The sequence below is a fragment of the Cyprinus carpio genome, chromosome A15 (assembly GCF_018340385.1).
Source record: "Cyprinus carpio isolate SPL01 chromosome A15, ASM1834038v1, whole genome shotgun sequence".
Lineage (NCBI taxonomy): Eukaryota > Metazoa > Chordata > Actinopteri > Cypriniformes > Cyprinidae > Cyprinus > Cyprinus carpio.
The window spans coordinates 13,490,472-13,508,979 of record NC_056586.1 but is presented as its reverse complement, the minus strand read 5'-3'; the positions used below and the strand labels follow the sequence as shown (position 1 = coordinate 13,508,979).

The 18,508-nt window shown below is 39.2% G+C and overlaps 1 protein-coding gene across 1 annotated transcript in view; it reads left to right on the top strand.

Annotated features, from left to right (window-relative positions):
- The window catches only part of LOC122147696 (protein turtle homolog B-like), a 56,058-nt gene extending 42,922 nt beyond the window's left edge, over positions 1 to 13,136 (top strand). Inside the window, 9 exon segments of the mRNA XM_042771072.1 lie at positions 855 to 978; positions 1,246 to 1,421; positions 1,516 to 1,742; positions 2,267 to 2,351; positions 2,984 to 3,145; positions 3,372 to 3,417; positions 4,707 to 6,350; positions 8,343 to 8,473; positions 8,715 to 13,136. Coding sequence (XP_042627006.1) covers positions 855 to 978; positions 1,246 to 1,421; positions 1,516 to 1,742; positions 2,267 to 2,351; positions 2,984 to 3,145; positions 3,372 to 3,417; positions 4,707 to 6,350; positions 8,343 to 8,473; positions 8,715 to 8,935 — 2,816 coding nt within the window. The 3' untranslated portion in view covers positions 8,936 to 13,136.
- Positions 13,137 to 18,508: the final 5,372 nt, after the last annotated feature.

Sequence of the window (18,508 nt, the reverse complement as noted above, 5' to 3'; positions counted from 1 at the left end):
CCAGCACTCTCCTGCTATTATCAGACTGGGTCAGTCTGTGCATGGAGTTAGTTTATTGTCTGGTCAGAGAACGTAAGTGAGAAGAGGTTCAGGTCAGACACATGGATCTCCTGTACTTCAGTTTCTCATAAATCTTTCTAGTTGTGTCTGACAAGGCTAAATCCATCTTGGAAAGTAGTTGTTTTGGGACAAACAGTCTGGCCTAGACCTTAAAGATTTTTGGTTATTCACTAAGAATGAATTGCGGCCAATAATAGACAACGTTACCTAACCTTGCTGCTTGTAAATGTTTAGTGAATTAATTTCTTTATATTATGTTCAGCATGACACATAATGGATTCTGTTTTGCTAGGCCTCATTTTAGTTTTGGTAGATCTTGGTCTTATTTTAGTAGATGTGTGATTGATTTACTCATATGAATATACACTACTATTCAAAAATTTGTGGTCACTAAGATTTTTAAAAGAGATTAATTATTTAATTCAGTGAGGACACATTAAATTGATCAAAAGTGACAGTTTCTGCCTAAGTGGCATTAAAAAAAATGGTACAAAAAAATGCATGAAACAAAAAGGTGTTAGCCTGTGCAAAACTTGCTGAGGTGTTTCTAGGTGCTTATTTATTGGCCCAGGTCAAACAAGCCTATCCCCAAATCACTATGATATTTTGGGCTTACAAGTCTCAGCTTCACAAGCCACATGAACTTATGTGTCATTTATCCAATTTATTTAGGACGAGCTATGTGGCAAAGTTAAATACTTAGGGTTTGTGGTTAATTCAAATCCATAACATTTAGTATGAGCAATAGTACTAGCATTTGCAGACACTACCAATTAAAAATAACCCTGTTTCAGGCACTAGTCCACATGCGCCAACTAATGTCCACGTGTCAGCATCCACAAGCTCCGCTAACGTTTCCTGGGAACCTGGATATGACGGAGGCTTTGAACAGACGTTCTCGGTCTGGTATGGCCCGGTGTAAGTCATGCCAGCACCCCCTCTAATTATACTTCCTTCCTCTCTTTTTTTTCCTTAATGTACTCATGACTTGTTGTAGTCTTATTTCTTCTAATGTGTTAAAGCTATGGATTTGGATATGTAAATGCAATGAATCAATGGGAATGTTTAAGCTCAATTTATTTACATTTCACTGTATTTCAAGAAACAAGTCTTATACAATGTTCTTGTTATTTAAGGTTTCTCAGTGTACGTTTTAAAATGCAACTCTTTGGTATAATCCAATAGAAAGGTGAAGAATGATTTAGGGCCACATGACTGGCTGTCCATACCTGTGCACGGCTCTCAGACGTGGTTGGTGGTCCAGGGGTTGGAGCCAAAGACTGCCTATGAATTTAGTGTGTTGGCCCAGAACAAGCTGGGCACTGGTCCCTTCAGTGAGGTAGTCACTGTGACTACAGGAGGTGGGTGACACTTCTACACAAACTAAACTTGTAATGGACCTCTGAATGACCCTCCAAATGAGATAAAATTACAACCTCACTTTATCTGTCCTAGGGTATCCTATAAGTACCCCTGAACCACTGGTGCTTCTAACTCCACCACGGTGCCTCACAGCCAACCGGACACAGCAGGGTGTATTGTTGACATGGCTTCCTCCAGCCAATCACTCTTCACCAATTGACCGTTACATCATCGAGTTTCGTCTGGGGGAAAGATGGGAGGTTCTGGATGACTTAATTCCAGCCACTGAGACTGAGATCATAGCAAGAGATCTTATTCAGGTAACACTTATTGCTTTTACATCACTTCAAACATGCATGGAAAATATACAGTGGACTCTGCAAATAAATCAAATAAATGTAACCTTGAAGAGCATAAGAGGCTTTCGGAAACATTTTTTAAAACTTACCAACCGACCCCATACTTTTATATGGTACTGTATGTGTGTACTCTTACCCATAAATAATATAGGTGAAGTTAAATTCAATGTTATTTGCAGTTTGGAACCCAATTTACTTTTGTTGTGCGATGTATTTCTGAGTGAAAATAATGTTTAATTGAAAGAAATTCAATTTAGTGATGTCCATCTTCTTTCAGAGCTTTGCAGTTCTGTGACTATTTAGAGAAACGCAGTGAGGGAATGCATTTCCACTGAAAAGTTCAGAGGATGTCATTTTAATTCAGTCTGACATACAGCAGAGTCTGTTACAAATGTTCTTGTTACAAATCTGTTGGTAGATCTGACACTTCAACCTGCTGGCCTTACAGGATTTCTGACCCATTGACCTGTTTCTCTGTCTCCCAGGACTCTTGGTATGAATTCCGAGCGCTGGCTGTAATGGATGATCTTGTCAGTGAGAGCAGTAATGTGGTGGGAGTGTCAAGTACAGGTGAGAATAAGGGGCGTCACTAAAATGCACCAATTCATTGCTATAGCCACCTAGAGCTTCACTGCCCTCTGCTGCTCATTGTAGTTAGTGCCCTACTGTATGTGTGTGTGTTTTTTTTTTTGTTTGTTTGTTTTGCACCTATTTTTTTTGGAGGGGGCACCAGTGGCAGTCCTGGCTTATTTAAGATTTGACAAAAATAGATAAATAAATATTAATAAGTTAAAGTTAATTACAGATTTAGCTAATATAGTTGTTTAATAGATCACAATGCATTTTTGTTGTATGATAAAGCTAAAGTGTCAATAGGACTGACTCAATTTAGATGTGATTGCTGCCACAGGATGTTACATAAACTTCTCCTAACCTACAAAAAAGGTAATTATTAAGGATGCTAAGTTGTTTTTGGAAGTTGCATTCAAAATCCTCTTGGCTCAAAAATTTGAAAGCCTCAAGCCCTCTTGATCTAAATAGGCAAGGTGCTTCTGATTGTGTTAACACTATGCTATAGTCTGCTTTATATTGCACACTAACTGAATCACTGTCATCGATCATGTTAACCAGCTTTTGTGAATGTATGCTTGCTGCATTCTTCCATCCTAATTTCATATGCTGGAGTATGTTTCCTCTCTCAGACCCCTTCCCTCCCACAGAGATCTCAGACGAGGGGCTGGCCAAGCCAGTGGTGGCTGGCATCGTGGCCACCATCTGTTTCTTGGCGGCTGCCATCCTCTTCAGCACACTTGCTGCATGTTTTGTCAACAAGCAGCATCGTCGCAAGCTCAAACGCAAACGAGGTAAATCTTTTTTAACTTCAAGACACAGTTATCTGTCTCTCTTGTTTTAAAGCTTATTGAATAATTTCTGCGCCGATGTTGTGCATATCACAGTTTAATTGGAATTGCAAAAAAATGTACATCTTTTCAGTCTGTTGCATTTTACCAGCTTCAGCATTGCAGTGGTTGAGATAAAGATCGGAAGCATATTGTCTTGCTGATGTGGCATTGTGTGATTTGTTCTTAGACCCTCCACTATCGATTACGCACACAAGGAAAAGCATTGAATCTCCGTAAGTACCAGTGCATAGTGACATCCATCATCCTTTGCACTTCTGCAAATCTGTTGACTATTAGGATCATGGCTTGAGGGAGAGAAAGAGAGAGAGAGAACATGTACAGTTTGGGAAATCAAACAGCTGACCCTAGCAGCTGCTGTGTTACCATAAGCGATGCATGGAGGAGGATTGGAGTGGTCACTAAAGTGGCAGCTATAAATGCATCTGTGCTTACCTCTGCTCTCAGCAGTGAGATGCATTGATTTGCCATTATAAACAATCTTCTCAAGCTCTTTCTTTTTTTTGCCGTTCAGTCAGGTTGTGATAGAACATTTCAATAGCACAAGAATATATTTTAACATGATGCTTATCCCCCAGCTCCTCTGAATTGATCAGTGCAGGCATGGCAGCATGTCACTCTTACAATTTACCAGAACTAAAGGAAGGATAACATTAAGGGTAGCACCTCCAGCCCAGTTCAAACTGGGACTCACGCTCTTATCCGATTCCATTGTGGTCTTCATAGAGCTGCAGTCTCATGCTCCCAACCCACCCATTTCCACATAGCAGTGTGGAACCATAGTCTGGTTGACGGCCGACTCTGCCCCGTCTCTATTGTGTTTTTGTTACCGCAGGCCTCCTCTTACCCCCTTGCCTGGCATTGAGCCCTACTGGGAAGAGCCAGACAGGAGCAGCTACAGGCCCCCATCCACCAGCCCTCAGTGAGTGCTTGTACCTGCATCTTTCTCTGCAGCAGGCGCTAGCATGTGCCTGTTTGCCATAGCTGCATGTTTTCAATTAGTGGTGCAGAGCTAAAATGCTTCTATGGGGGAATAGACAACTTCAGACCTCTGCTGCTCCTAATTTTGTCACTTGTTTGACCACTTATAACCAGCAAGATGGAATATTATTAAAGAGTTCAGTGAAGATATAGTTTAGCTGATATTTTTGTTAGCTCACTGGTGCCTATACTGACTTATCTGTTTCTGTGTCCTGTCCCCATTCTGTTGTTCTCCATTATCTGTCACCCTAACATCGTCTTTCACTTTAATGCCCTTTAAATGAAGATCAATGTTTAATCTAATTACTATTATGAAAAGCCACATGGATAAAGACTAATTACCCTAAATTGTGTTAAATTACAAAAGATGCACATAGAACAAAAAAGTGTAAAACTATGCCATTTTCATTGAATTATATTCCATGTTTTAATATGGAGTGATTCTTGTTTTGATAGTGTTGATTTTAAGTTCTGGTATTCCCCAGGGCTCAGTCCTAAGCCCCATGTCTTTTTTGATTGATAGGCTGTCCTCTGGGAAGATCAGTCCTGAGAGCATCACTTCCTCCCGGCCCCCATCTCTGGCCAGCCTGGGTGGCCATGGTCTTTACGTTAAGAAGTTGCCAAGCCCCAGGAAAGAGAAAGAGCTTTCCCTCTATAAGAAAACCAAGAGAGCAATAACCAGTAAGAAGTACAGCGTGTCCAAGCACGAGGCTGAGGTCACCACGCCCATCGAGCTGATCAGCCGTGGACCTGATGGCCGATTCGTCATGGATCCCAGTGACATCGACACATCCCTCAAGCCACGACGCATTGAGGGTTTTCCTTTTGTGGAGGAATCAGACTTGTATCCTGAGTTCCGCCAATCAGATGAGGAGAACGATGACCCAGGGCCCCTACCCCCAGTCATGGCCACCCTCAGGCCCCAGATATCCGTGTCCTCCAGCCAGGAGTCCTACATGCAGCCCCCAGCCTACAGCCCCCGGTTCCAGAGGCCTATGGAAGGTATGAGCATCTCGGAGGGTAGTCGGCTTCAGGCCACAGGGCAGAGCCGGGTCTCCCATTTTCACAGGGTCTTCCCTCCAGGCCCCTTCTATGGCTATCTAGGTAGTGGTGCTGAGGTGGAGCTTCACCCTCCTTTTTACATGCCTGATGTTAGTCCACGTAGCTCTGCCATGTCCTCCTCACCTTCATACCCCCCTGAGGGGCCGTTCCGCCATCCCACCATCCCAGAGGAGAGGGAGGAGCTGAGGATCCATCAGTATGGCGCCTCCGGCCACACCCTTCCACTGGTGCATAGCCCTCCCTCCTCTCGCTCGACCGAGATCTGGCAGCCTCCTGACTTCCCCTTTCTAGGTCAGGAGGGTCCCCGTCTCGCTCTTCCACCACGTCATTCCTCATATCTCCACCGGGACCTCCCCGAGCCCCCGCCATACCCCTCCCATAGTCGTACTCTTAGCACCACCTCTCAGCTCCCTTCAAGCTCTGCTTTTCTTCAGCTGGAGGCCCCTAGAGCCCACCTGAGCAGATCTCCCGGCAGGTTTCCGCCTCAGGGCCCTTCAGCCAAGCATATAACTATGCAACAGTCCCAGACTCTGGGGCAGTTGAGACACACTGCCCACGGTATGGGCGTACCAGTGTTGCCTTACTTAGGCGCCACAGCCCGCATGGGGAGCCCAAGCACACTGCACAGTGAGAGCTCGGACGGCTGGAGGTCTGAGGCCCAGCCTTGGCTGAGTCCCAGGGCGGCACGAAGGATGGATCTCGGCCTGCAGCAGGTGGTCCTGCAGCCGTCACGACTCTCCCCTCTCACCCAAACCCCTCCCAGCTCACACACCGGCTCTCCAGACATTCTCGTCCGCCCTCCTCCCCGCCCCAGTATCCTGCGGTCTTCCCGCTCTCAAGAGATGCCCGAGAGTGCCCGTCACCCTGCCAGTGTCTCCTTCTCCCGAAGGTCTCTCTCCTCTTCCCCTGCCACTTCACCTACTCAAGGCCAGAGTGGCCAGCGGCCCAGCCTCAGCTACCATGCCCACATGGCCTTTGCCACATCCGCGGCCAGCTACCCCTCCCAGTCCCCTTCACCTCCTGCGGAGAGCAGTGATGCTTTCGGCCAGATGCCATCTCAGAGAAGGACAGATGAGGAGATGCTCCCCTCAGAACCCTCTCCAGGGTAGGTGAACTGTACCATCGGAGGCTCCAAAATGACAAAGGAGATTGTTATTCATCATCTGTACCGCAAAAGCAATGCTTTCATGCTTTTGCGATTTTTTTTTTATAAAAATATTTTTATATGTACATCTTACTATGAACTATTTACATATGCAAAAATGTCCATGTCCTCCAGTATAACTCCTTATTCAGTTCACAGGATAAATTTCCATACTTTTTTTTAATTTTCTTCAAATCCTATTCTCCTTTAGCCTTTGAACAGTGTGATTTTGATATAGGAAATTATCATAGTGTATAACGTTTTTCATGATTAAGGATTTTCTAGTGCATCCATGATGATCCCATGGCTCTTCCTTCTTTGTCCTCTTTTGTGGGCTGATCACATCACTCACCCTCTCCAGCTCATTTCCTTCCATTTCTCTCACTTCCTCTAACTCAGGGCTTTGACCATCACAGTGGCCTTCATTGCCAGGGATGGGTGTGCACTCATCTCTTGCAACACTCATCCTCATCTAGAGTAGAGACGGCACTTTACTGTGGAGACTCTGGTAGTCTTACCCTCTTTGTTTTTGATTGATCTCAGCTATCTGGGCAGCATTGTTGTGACCAGGTCCTCTACACCACAATAGGTAAGGGTTGAATCCATGTCTGAAAGGGGAGGGGTTTGCAGGCGGGGTCTTAAATCATTCTCATTTAAAGGGGAATGACTTTTTTGACAATTTTTTTTATTACATGATATCAGTTATAAAAACTGAATATTTTTGGTAAATATCCTGAATAGTTTTATTACTGGAATATAAACAAGGCCATTTTTTTTAGCAATGCTTATTAAAGTATTTCTGCAATTATTAAATGCAGACAATTTTTTCAGGAAATTTTGCACTTGCGCCCTTTTAGAGGCACACTTGGATATTCCCCTTTAAAATTTTGTTTCCATGAACAAAAATATCATGCATGCCTTTTCTAAATACTCTTCTCCTCGATGCCGAATCAGTAACAGCAGTTCTCAGACTAAAATTTCTTGTCACATTTTGTCATCCTAGTGGTTTGGTTCCTTTCTTTTATGTGACTGTTCTTTACTGGCCATTCTCCCCTCCCTGCCATCTCTTCTCCTGTCAGCATGGTGAAGCCACCGTGCAGTGTATTCATGATAACCAAAGTGTGTTTGATGTGGCGGACTTTAGTGCTCAGTCATGTCTACCACCCCCCTCTATTAATCGCTTTCACTTTCTCTTTCCACAGCCTCAGCAGCAGGGGAGACTGTCTATAAACGCTTTGTGTTTCTGTGCCTTGTGAACCCATGAGTTGTTGGCTGACTCTTCAGTATGGACATTTGAGTGTCATGAACTCTGCCATGATAGAGGAATGGCATGTGCGATAAAAGACTACACTTTACAAGAAACGTGACCTCTGTGGTCAGTTTAATAGGAAACCAGTGAGCTTACTGGGAAACAGGAGATTTTGGCTAGTTGTTATTTGATTGGACAGTGCTGGCAGCATGGCAGCAGTGTACAACATGAGGTAAAAGGTTTATTCATGCTAATTTAGGTGTATTCTGTAGTAACTGAATGGGGACAATGCTAAATTCAACTCACCAGACTAACTGAACTAACCCAACGTGCTTTTAATTTGCAGAGTACCCATCTAATGAGGAAGAGTCTTTGTTTTTTAAAATAAATGATTTGGTATTTAATTTTTATTCTGATGAACAACGGGAAGTGGCCAATTAATATGATCAAGATCTTATTTTGATAGACAGTATTTTCTACATAATATCTAACAACACTTGCAATTTGCCAAAAGTTGATTAATTGCTAAACTGAACAGAACAAAATGATGAATGGTATATTTGTCACGAAGGTTTTGCACTTGGCATTGGGGCAGCCAAAGTGTTCCCTGTTGGGGGCTAAAGCTCAATTTGATCAGGCCGGTGGAGGGCAGCGCACCCTGGTGGCGGTGTGAAGTAATGCATCATTGTGTTTGTCTCTCACAGGGAGCATCTAGGTGCAGTGAGAGTCTCTGCAGGGTCTGAGAGCGTTGAAGCACTGATTTATTATTGTATTAATAAAGCCAAGAAATCAACAGCCAACAAGAACAACAACTCCAGATTCAAGAAAAGGACAGGTCAGTTTCACCCGTACATTACATACTGGGAGAAATGGACATGTTATCTCCCCTGATGTCCTGACTACATGCTTATTTGTTTAATAATTATAAGAAACCACCCAAAAAAAACAACCACCCACAACACCTTAACATCGTGGCAGTGGCAGTGAGGTTGCATGCACAGGCAACGCTCACATTTTCTTCTGAAAATATAAAAATCTATTCTGTTGCTGTGTCTCATTTGCTCTGCCGTCTCTAGATGTGTCCACCTCTCAGACCCAGCAGCCGCATGCATCTCAGGCCTCTGAGCAAAGAGAACATCTCAGCTCTCCCTCAAAGAAAAAGTGGAAAAGTACACTTAGAAAGTCCCCCTGTCTTCATCTGTCCTCTCTGCTGCGTTGGCTACACCCCAGAGAAGACAGAAAATCCCTCCTGGCCAGTATGGACCCTGTCCCCTCAAACTATAGTTCTCTGCTCTAAGAGGCAACCCACCAAAAAAAAAAAAAAAAAAAAAAAAACACACTAAAACTTAACCTGTGGGGGCAGATCGTCTCCTTGTCCATTAGCAAAAATGTACAATGGACAAGCTTTCAGTACTGTTTTGTAAACAGTCTAAACTAGATATGATTTATTATGTTCTCCGGTTGGCACAATATACTACACATATCTGAATTTTCTGTAAATTTACACAAAGGAAAAACGTACCGGGGTGCTTTTTGGAATAAATAGAAAAGAACAGGACAAATGCTTTTCATTTGATAATAAAACGAAAATAATAGCATTCCATTACATGCTAGGAAAAATCTTGCTGGCCACTTTAGTTTTTGTCATAACGTTGTCAGAACTGTGTATATTGTGAAGGATAGAGTTAAATGCTCTGTACAAATATGTCTCTCAAGACGTGATAGTTACTACAGGGTTACTTTTCTTCCTTCTACAAAATATACCTCAAAAAAAGAAAAAAAAAAGAAAAAAGAGAGAGAGAATAGAAAAAAATAAGAAAAGGAATAAATAATCTGGAACATATTTCAGCACTTCTAGCATATTTTGTGCAAGATAGATTACAAAACATGAGGGAATATTTGTAAGCCCAGAAATGACATATAAAGCACAGAATATCAGAGAAATTGTAAGCTTGAAAAAAAAAATGATTGCAGTACTGGACTGGACCTGTGACAATGTTTGAACAGTTATTCGGATTTTGTAAATTTCATGCAAAGGTGGAATTGAAAACTTGTTTCTTCTTATTTATTTATTTTTTTATTATTATTTGCCATTATATTTGACTAAAATTATTGGATAGCTTTAAGGCACTTTTTATCTATGTGTGGAGGAAGATTAATATTAGCCCCCTGCTGAAAAATGATTCAGGTTCACATTCAATTTTAGAAATATCCTTTTTGACATGTTCAGATGACATAAGTGCAAATGTAATATTTAAACTGAAGTAGAATTACTTGGTCCTTGTCTTGCACAAATGTAGTTAGAAGTGGTGAAATGCATTATTAATCTTTTCGTCACTTCCTTGAAGTAAATCATTTGTTATATGTTTGCTTTGGACATACAGTACACCAAGGAAGTACAGTAGATATTGTGCAGACTAATGAAGACATCAATATAACATAGAAAAACGAAATAGTCCTTATTCTAATCAGTTGAAAAAAGATTACCAGTCTTCTTGGTTACTTACAAAAGTGAACCTCCAAAAGTAGCTTGACTCTTTTTGAAAAAAAAAAAAAAAAAGTAAAAAAAAATTAAGGAAATTGTATTGTAATCTTTCCTATTTGCCATCCATCACAGCTTATCTGATGACATAGCAAAGTTTGTGTTATTTGAATTAATGATGAGTTTAGTATTTCTAAAGGATGTTAATTGTCTCTAGAGTTCACTAACAGCTGCTGATCTGCTACCTACAGTGAAAGCTAATGGAGCGTGTGTTAGTGTAGTTTAACCGATGGTGAATGTATGATTTGCTCTTAGAAGTTCAGATTTATCTGCATATTTTCAATGTGATGTTTCTCTCTTTTACGCGCCAAAATTTATCTTCTTCTTCTGCTAATGGAATTTAATAATGAGGTACGATGGAAAATTGAATGAAATCTCATGCATTACTTGAATAAGGCTGAATATCCAAGCAGGAAACACTGGGGAAAATTCTGTGCATAGAGATTTGTAGTAGCCATTTTTAGTTAAGAGGATTTGACTTGAGTGCCCAAAGGGCTTTTTACTTTGTCTTTCCTTTCTCTCTTTCTTTTTTGTACAACTCTTTTAGTCAACGTGAACACGACTGCTCAGACATCTTAATTCGAGCTATTCAGTATTAGGTCAGCAGACTCCATTGCTTATTTCTATGTACGTCTCCGTCATTACTAGCGTTTTCCACCTCACATGGTGCGATTCGTAAAGCTGCTTTAATCGTGTAGTCTCTTGAGAGGAGCAGGGCAGTGTTTGTTTTTAGATATTCCTTATTACCTGCCTTTAGCTGTCAAGAGAAGTGTTAAACTTAGACTTAACTCTGTTTTTGCTATGTGTTTTGTCAAGTTCTGTCAAGAACTCATTGCTAACAAGTCTCACAACAACTACATAATGTTTACATGATCTAGAAATATAACGTGCAAGGATGTAGGCACATTGTACACATTATGACTTGGTGCTATGTCTTTTTGAACTCGTGGTGCTGTGGTTCAGAGGTTAACACACAAACTCACGCACAGTCCTCTGTCTTAAACTAACTAAACTAGCTCCGTTGTGATTTCCGTTGTCGAGTTCTCCTGGTGAGTAGGACTGCAAGCAATAAAACCTCCCTCACAGGGCAGGTCCTGTGCGCTCACTCTCTTTAAGTATGAAAATGGTTAAAGTTGTTAAATAAAGTTCGGCTTTTGACATTCAATATGTGCTTACATTATCGCGTGAACGTTCATTGTCACCATGAATAAAAACCTGTGTATTTAGACAGATTTATAAAGAAGAACTTGCCAGTCTTGAGGAGGCAACATATCAATGTATAATCCATGAAATGTACCCACGGTATGATAGTAAATTTTTCATTTAGCATGGAAAGGACCTGGTAACTCAAGTTGGTGGCGGTCTGACTCGTCAAGCGGCGGTATTTCTGTTTTATAGTTTTTTTTCTTGGACACGATGGAGTGATGCATCCTCGCATAAAGCTGTCACGCTGATTTAAGATGCACATGCAGTGTCGCTGTATATCTGTGGATGGTGATTGATGGCATTTTCTTCAGCTCCTCTGATCTTTGAAGGGAGAACCCGACTGAAATGTTTCTCTTGAATATATATATGATACTGTACAGGTAGATACGCCCCCTTTTGCTTGTGTAAGAGGGCTCATTTGCAGGAAGCATCATATCAGCTCTTTGATTGCCTGTATTCAGATTTGTGCTTACTTATGGTGCTTCGTGAAACTTTATTTTCTTTTTTGTGTTGATTGAACATAACTAACCTTGCATAATCAAGATATTTCACTCGTTCGGACCTATCTGTCTTGTTTCAGATAATGTACATCTTTTTGTTCTCGATTCTTTTGCTGTTCATATTAACCAGCACTGAAAACTTAGAATGTAATACTGCATTATGCACTAATTTACGACTGTTTTAACATTAAACCTCATACTTAGAGCTTATTGGAAGCATATTTCAAATTGCATTGTGCTTTTTAACTGCTTTTGAATTTGTGTTGTACATTGTTTACATATTATATTATCTAAAGATGTGTTCTGGGCAAACATGTTTTTCATCCTGATCACTTTACATGCAATGTATAAGAGACTGTTTCTTATGTGAAGAAAAAGATCATAGAATATTTTTTTTTCTTTCAGATTTATTTGATTGAATGACTTGATCGAAGGCTTCTTTTGTTAGTTCATCTAATTTATTTCAGGTATTATTCTTAAACAGTATGGTGCTGTACCAAAGCCTTATGTACAATATTATTATGATGCATTGTTTGATTCTTCTGCCACTGCTAAGGAATTCTCCAAATTGCTAGACAACTCTGATTATGAAACAAGGTGCAGTGTGCCTCTATCTCCTTGTCCCTGATTAGTACTTCACAGTATTTTTCTTGGGCATTCGGTGTCTCCACATACTCAGATGTTAAGATATGGTGCCTGGTGTGTCTTCATGCTGCTAGGAGTAAATGTTAAAGATGTTTTGTATCTGTACTACCAACCGTTTAAGTATGACATTGACCTCCACAATAACTCAGCTGGACACTTCGATTAAGCATCTTGATATTAAAAGGGAACAACTCTGCAGTAAGCAAAGGCATTTTTAGAGAATAAAGGCAATCCCATTATTATTTTATTTTTATTCTATTGCTTTCATCATTTTTAATAAGTCTTGCTCGAATAATACTCCAATCAAAAAGAATATGCTATCCTGACAAATGAATTTTCCTTGTGAGTTACATCAATACCAGACCTGGGAATGAAACATATGGAGTGTTAAGTGTGTGTGTTTGTGTGCTGTCTTTAACAGCCCAATAGAAGTTCTGTATAGCGGAGCCGTTCAATTTGCATTGTTTACATCACCAGATATGCCCAGATATGCACATTTTGGCAAGCTCTGTTAGGTTGACATTTTCCAACGCTTTGGTCCATGTAATAACCCCGTAAAACTTTTTGTATTTTGATATAATAATAATAAAAAAAGATCAATTATATATATGTATATATAAAAGTGTGTTTATTTCTTGACGAGTGGTTTTTGACTGTTCTTATCTGCAGTGAGCACTAGAGGCCACTGTTGCATATGTTAAATCTGATTGACTTTTGTTTCCACATTTCAAGCAAAATGCCTTAGAGGGAAGGTGTTTTCCAAAAGTTTGCCACAATGACTGATGTTGTCATATAGGAAGTTAAGTGTTCATCCAGGTGCAAAGTCCCCAACCAACACAACTCCCTCTCACACACCTATTTATCTGAGGTGAGTGACTAACACAAAACAGATAACGCCTTGGCATTGGCCAGATAATTGAATAATTATCGTGATGATGTTGATGATGATGATTTCCCAAGGTAAAGTTGGGATAGACTAAGTTTTGGTTAACCCTTCTATTGTCTTTGGGACATTTTTGCTTTAATGAAATGGTTATGACCTTTCATCTTTGACCATTCAGCATGTTATGAAGTTGTTTATTTATTTATTTATTTAATATGTGAACCAAATTAGATCTAAAGATACTTATTAAATTTCACATACTGTTCTCAATGATAGTTTGGTTTAGTTTAAAGGGATGGTTCACCCAGAAATGAACATTTTGTCATCATTTACTCATCTTCCCATTGTTCCAAACAAGTATAGCTTTCTTCTGTGAAACATGAAAGAAGATATTTTGAAGAATTAAGAAGAAAAAAAAAACTTTCTCAAATCAGCTTCTTTTATGTTCCAGAGAAGAAATAAATTTATAAGATTTAGAACAACATGAAGGTGTGAAAAAAAAAACAGCATATGCTGGTTAGGTATGTTTTGAAGCTGGGATGCTGGTTTGAGCTGGTTGAAGCTGGTCCTTTGCTGGTTTATGATGGTCCTTTGCTGGTTTAAGCTGGTCCTAAACTGGTTCAACCAGCTTAAGACCAGCTAAGGACCAGCATAAACCAGCAAAGGACCAGCTTAAACCAGCAAAGGACCAGCTTAAACCAGCAAAGGACCATCATAAACCAGCAAAGGACCAGCTTAAACCAGCATCCCAGCTTCAAAACATACCTAACAAGCATATGCTGGTTTTTTCAACAGGGGAATGACAGAATGAACATTTTACAGAGCGAACTACATGTACATTCCTTTCTATGTAATTTACTTGTAACTATTTTTTATGTAAAGCTGTAGTCCAGAATTCTTTAAATGTGTATTTCTCCATCAGTATTTAATGAAAAGCCAACACTTTTCCTTGAGGGAAATATTTAGTCCCTCTGTAGAGCAATCATGAATATTTTAAGGTTTTCAATGTTGGCCAACTGACTCAACCTTTTAAGGACAAACAAGAGTTAAATGGATCCTGCTGATATCCACCTTGCTCCTGACCACGCCGTTAGTCACGCCCCCAAACACACACGCGCTCAGTTTATCAGGTGATGCGTGAGAACGAACTTTCATGTGTCCTGCCTCGATTCACTCGCGCACAGATCCCACGTTCACACACGATGAAGCAGGCATTGGTTTGATTATTTTTCAGTCGCATTTACAGTAATGGATCTGTTCTAGAGGGAAACAACTCTTGGATTTCGTTTAGGAGAGGAACGCTGAAACAGTCGCAGACAGGTGAGTGACTAGAGTTGATCTTAACGTTACCTCTGTTTGCTGTAGATTGTAAATATTACAATATATTACCCGTAATGCTAATCACACCTTTTTGCTAGTGGTCAAGTCAAATCTAGCTGCGCCGTTATAATTTCCTTAATTACCTCCATTTTATTCACCCTAAAACTGTTAAGCCCTAGTTAGTAAACACAGACACAACGAGTCTTGATTAGAGAACTCTAAAGACCCTGACCGGAAGCGCTGAATGCTGTTGCCCATGACAACAGTGCTTATTTTATTACTACCAGCCAAAAGCAAGATTTCAACATCACTGTAGAATAAGGTTTATTTCTACACCTCCTTAGTCACGTAGCAATAAATGAATACTTGTGAATGAATAGGCCTATTAACCTTTTCCTGTCTGAAAACATTCCACGTCAGACACTCAGATATCCAAAACTGACCGATTCCTGAAGGATTTCAAGACAATCTGTCGCTTAGCAACCACATCAATATACAGCTTTCACACAGTCCCATACACAAGTACATTATGTCTCATGTCTTTAAATCATGTTCAACTTTTCACTAAATTCTAGTGGGGTCCAAAGGTCTGGAACCACGAGTGAAAATATATTTTTATTGTATTTATATGAATTTTTTCATACTATAAATAATATTATATGTCTGTCTATCTTTCTGTCTACACACACACACACACACACACACACACACATATATAATTAATGATATTATGAATTTTTTTATATATTTTTTTTATATTAGGAATATTCAAAATAAAATTGCAATAATAAAAATTAAGTACAAATTATATAGGATACATAAAATTATTATCATTATATAGATTTAAACTTTTTTTTAATATAATATTTTTAATAATATAAATATAAAAAAATGTGTTGATAAAATTTTAATTATATGATTAAAATATTTCGAATATAATTTTATTTTTAAGATAATTAATATTGAAAATAAATTTTAATAATAATAAAGTTTTAAATAAATTATTATTAATAATTATATTTAATTTAAATCCCAGATTTCTTATGTAGTTTTAGACATTCAGACCCTGTTGTATTCTTATGTATGCAAATCAAAGAATACAGACCACAAACTGTTGCTCATATTTTGAGATACTAAATTCCAAAGTGTCTTCTCACAACCTGTTCAAAGGAATTAAATAATAATTATTTAAGTCACCATACAGACTGTGTAAATAGGTTTGGATTAATCACTAGATCACCTGTGTGCTTATGTATTCAAGGTGAATCTAACTCTCTCAGCTACCTGCATGCACACATGGTGCTGTCTTTTCTGTCAGGGAGGGTTCATTCTGCAGAGTCAACATCAAGCTTCTGCCTGTCAACACTTCTGATAGTAGGACCGGAGTGTGAGAGGAATACTTTGTTGTTTTCATATCCCATTACTCTATCAGAACCAACAGATCATAAATTGCATGTCAGTTTTCATACAGGTGTTTAAACTGTCTCTGTGGGTGTGTCACAATATTGCAGCATTCCTTTTGTTTGTAGTTCACACTTGAATTATTGATGCCATAGCATATAGTTGCTTATACAAGTCTTGTGCAAGCCCTGTATTCATCACGGTCATGCATCACTGAACATGGCACAAACTGTTCTCATCATTGATTTTCTTTAGGTTTATTTGTATTTCAAGGTCCACAGTCGCCATTTAGCCAACTGATTTTTTTTTTCTGAATTTGAGTGCATTCTTCATCAACATGATTATGATTTAATAGCTATATTTATAAACATCCACCTTGTGCAAATAGATGTTTTTTATACTGGTTTACCTGTTTTACATTACATACTGAAACATCATTCCTTCCTTCCTTCCTTTCTTCCAATTAATATAGCTAATTTATGGAAATAAAGAGTAATTAAATCATTTTGACACAGTAATGGCATTATAAAGTAAACAATAAAGCCCACCATGCACATACATATTCGTTCATTCATTCATTCATTCATTGCAATGAATATATCCTTTGCTGTTATGTTAATAAAAATAAGTAAATAAATCCACCATATTACATATCTATTTATTTATTGCAGTGAATATAATATTTGATGCTGTTATGGTAATAAAAGGAAATAAATCCATCATGTTCATAAATATTTATTTATTGCAATGAGTATAGCCTTTGATGCAATCTTCAAATTATTTTGACAGATAGATTACAATGTTTAATGATATTTGTAAGCATTTTAATTTACACAAAATAATGATCTGTTAATCATTAGGTAATGTTAATACCTTTATTGGTAAACATTAACAAGCACATTATTTAATGTTTCTAGTTATTTGAATATATATTCACTAATGAATGTCATGTTTGTTAAGGATTTATTAATGAAACTTATTATATAGTGTTACCCATTTGGCTATTTATTTATTTATTGCAATGATAAGCCTTTGATGCATTTAATAATAAAAAGTCAGTAAATAAACCGACCATGTACATGCATAACACACATGTCTATATCACAGGCCTTCATCCTTTGCCAGGGTTGGAGGTTTATGTTAAAGTCCGGTCTCCTCCCTCCCCTCACAGACAGGCAGCTGTTGCAGTGACTCAGTATCATGGAGGCGTGCAGCGGGACTGCAGCAGCGACACACGGCAGAGCTCCAACACCTCTGAGAGACGCATGCAGTCATGATCCCTGTGAAGGGTGAGTTACAGCCTGCATACTTCACCTCTCAGTGTGCTTTGGCGGCTGCGGTGCTCGATAACGGTTAGATATGCTGTATAGCGTGTGTATGCCTGTGTGTTTCTCTTGCAAGGTTAGATGAGGCATTTTCTTCACATTTGGCCTGCAAAATGAGTCTCTGCATAATCAGGTGCAGTGCATGGTTTGGTTTTTGCACAACACAGGTGTTTCATGTGTGATGTGACCGGCGGTCACCTTATGAGACAGCATATTTGAGCAGCACTGCATGCAGCAGATGTGAATTTGTCCCCCGAGGAGTAAATTATAGTGGTGATTTGTGTGCAACTGGTGCCCTACAGAGATAATAACAAGGACAGTAGAGTCATCAATGAACGTGTTGTACCGCCCCAAGGAAGCAGGCATGGTTTATTGTAATAGTCAGTGACATGACAGTTCTTTTATACTATCTGTAAACTTATTCATTAAATATGCAATTCATATAAATAGAGCAGGGTGATAACTATTCTGATATCATCATCAAGTAAAAGCGTGATTAAAAGAATTTAAAGGGATACTCCACACCAAAATGAAAATTTTGTCATTAATCACTTGCCCCCATGTCGTTCCAAACCCGTAAAATCTTCGTTCGTGTTCGGAACACAATTTAAGATGTTTTGGATGAAAACCGGGAGGCCTGTGATTGTCCCATAGACTGCCAAGTAAATAACAGTGTCAAGGTCCATAAAAGGTATGAAAATCATCGTCAGAATACTCCATCTACCATCAGATGTGCAATCTGGGTTATATGAAGCGACGGGAACACTTTTTGTAAGTGTAGAAAACAAAAATAACGACTTTATTCAACAATTCCTTTGTCAACGGTCTCCTCTGTGTCTGTATATACGGTGATATAGTGAGACACAGAGGAGACTGTTGACAAAGGAAATTCATTGACTTGAACAATAGAGACAAAAAAAACAAACAAACAGGTTAATATAGACTAAATACAATAAAAATTAACATTACTTTATTGTGAACACTCTCATAAATTATTGACCAGTAGATTGTAATTTAAAACTCACTAATCTGTCATTATGTTGCACCT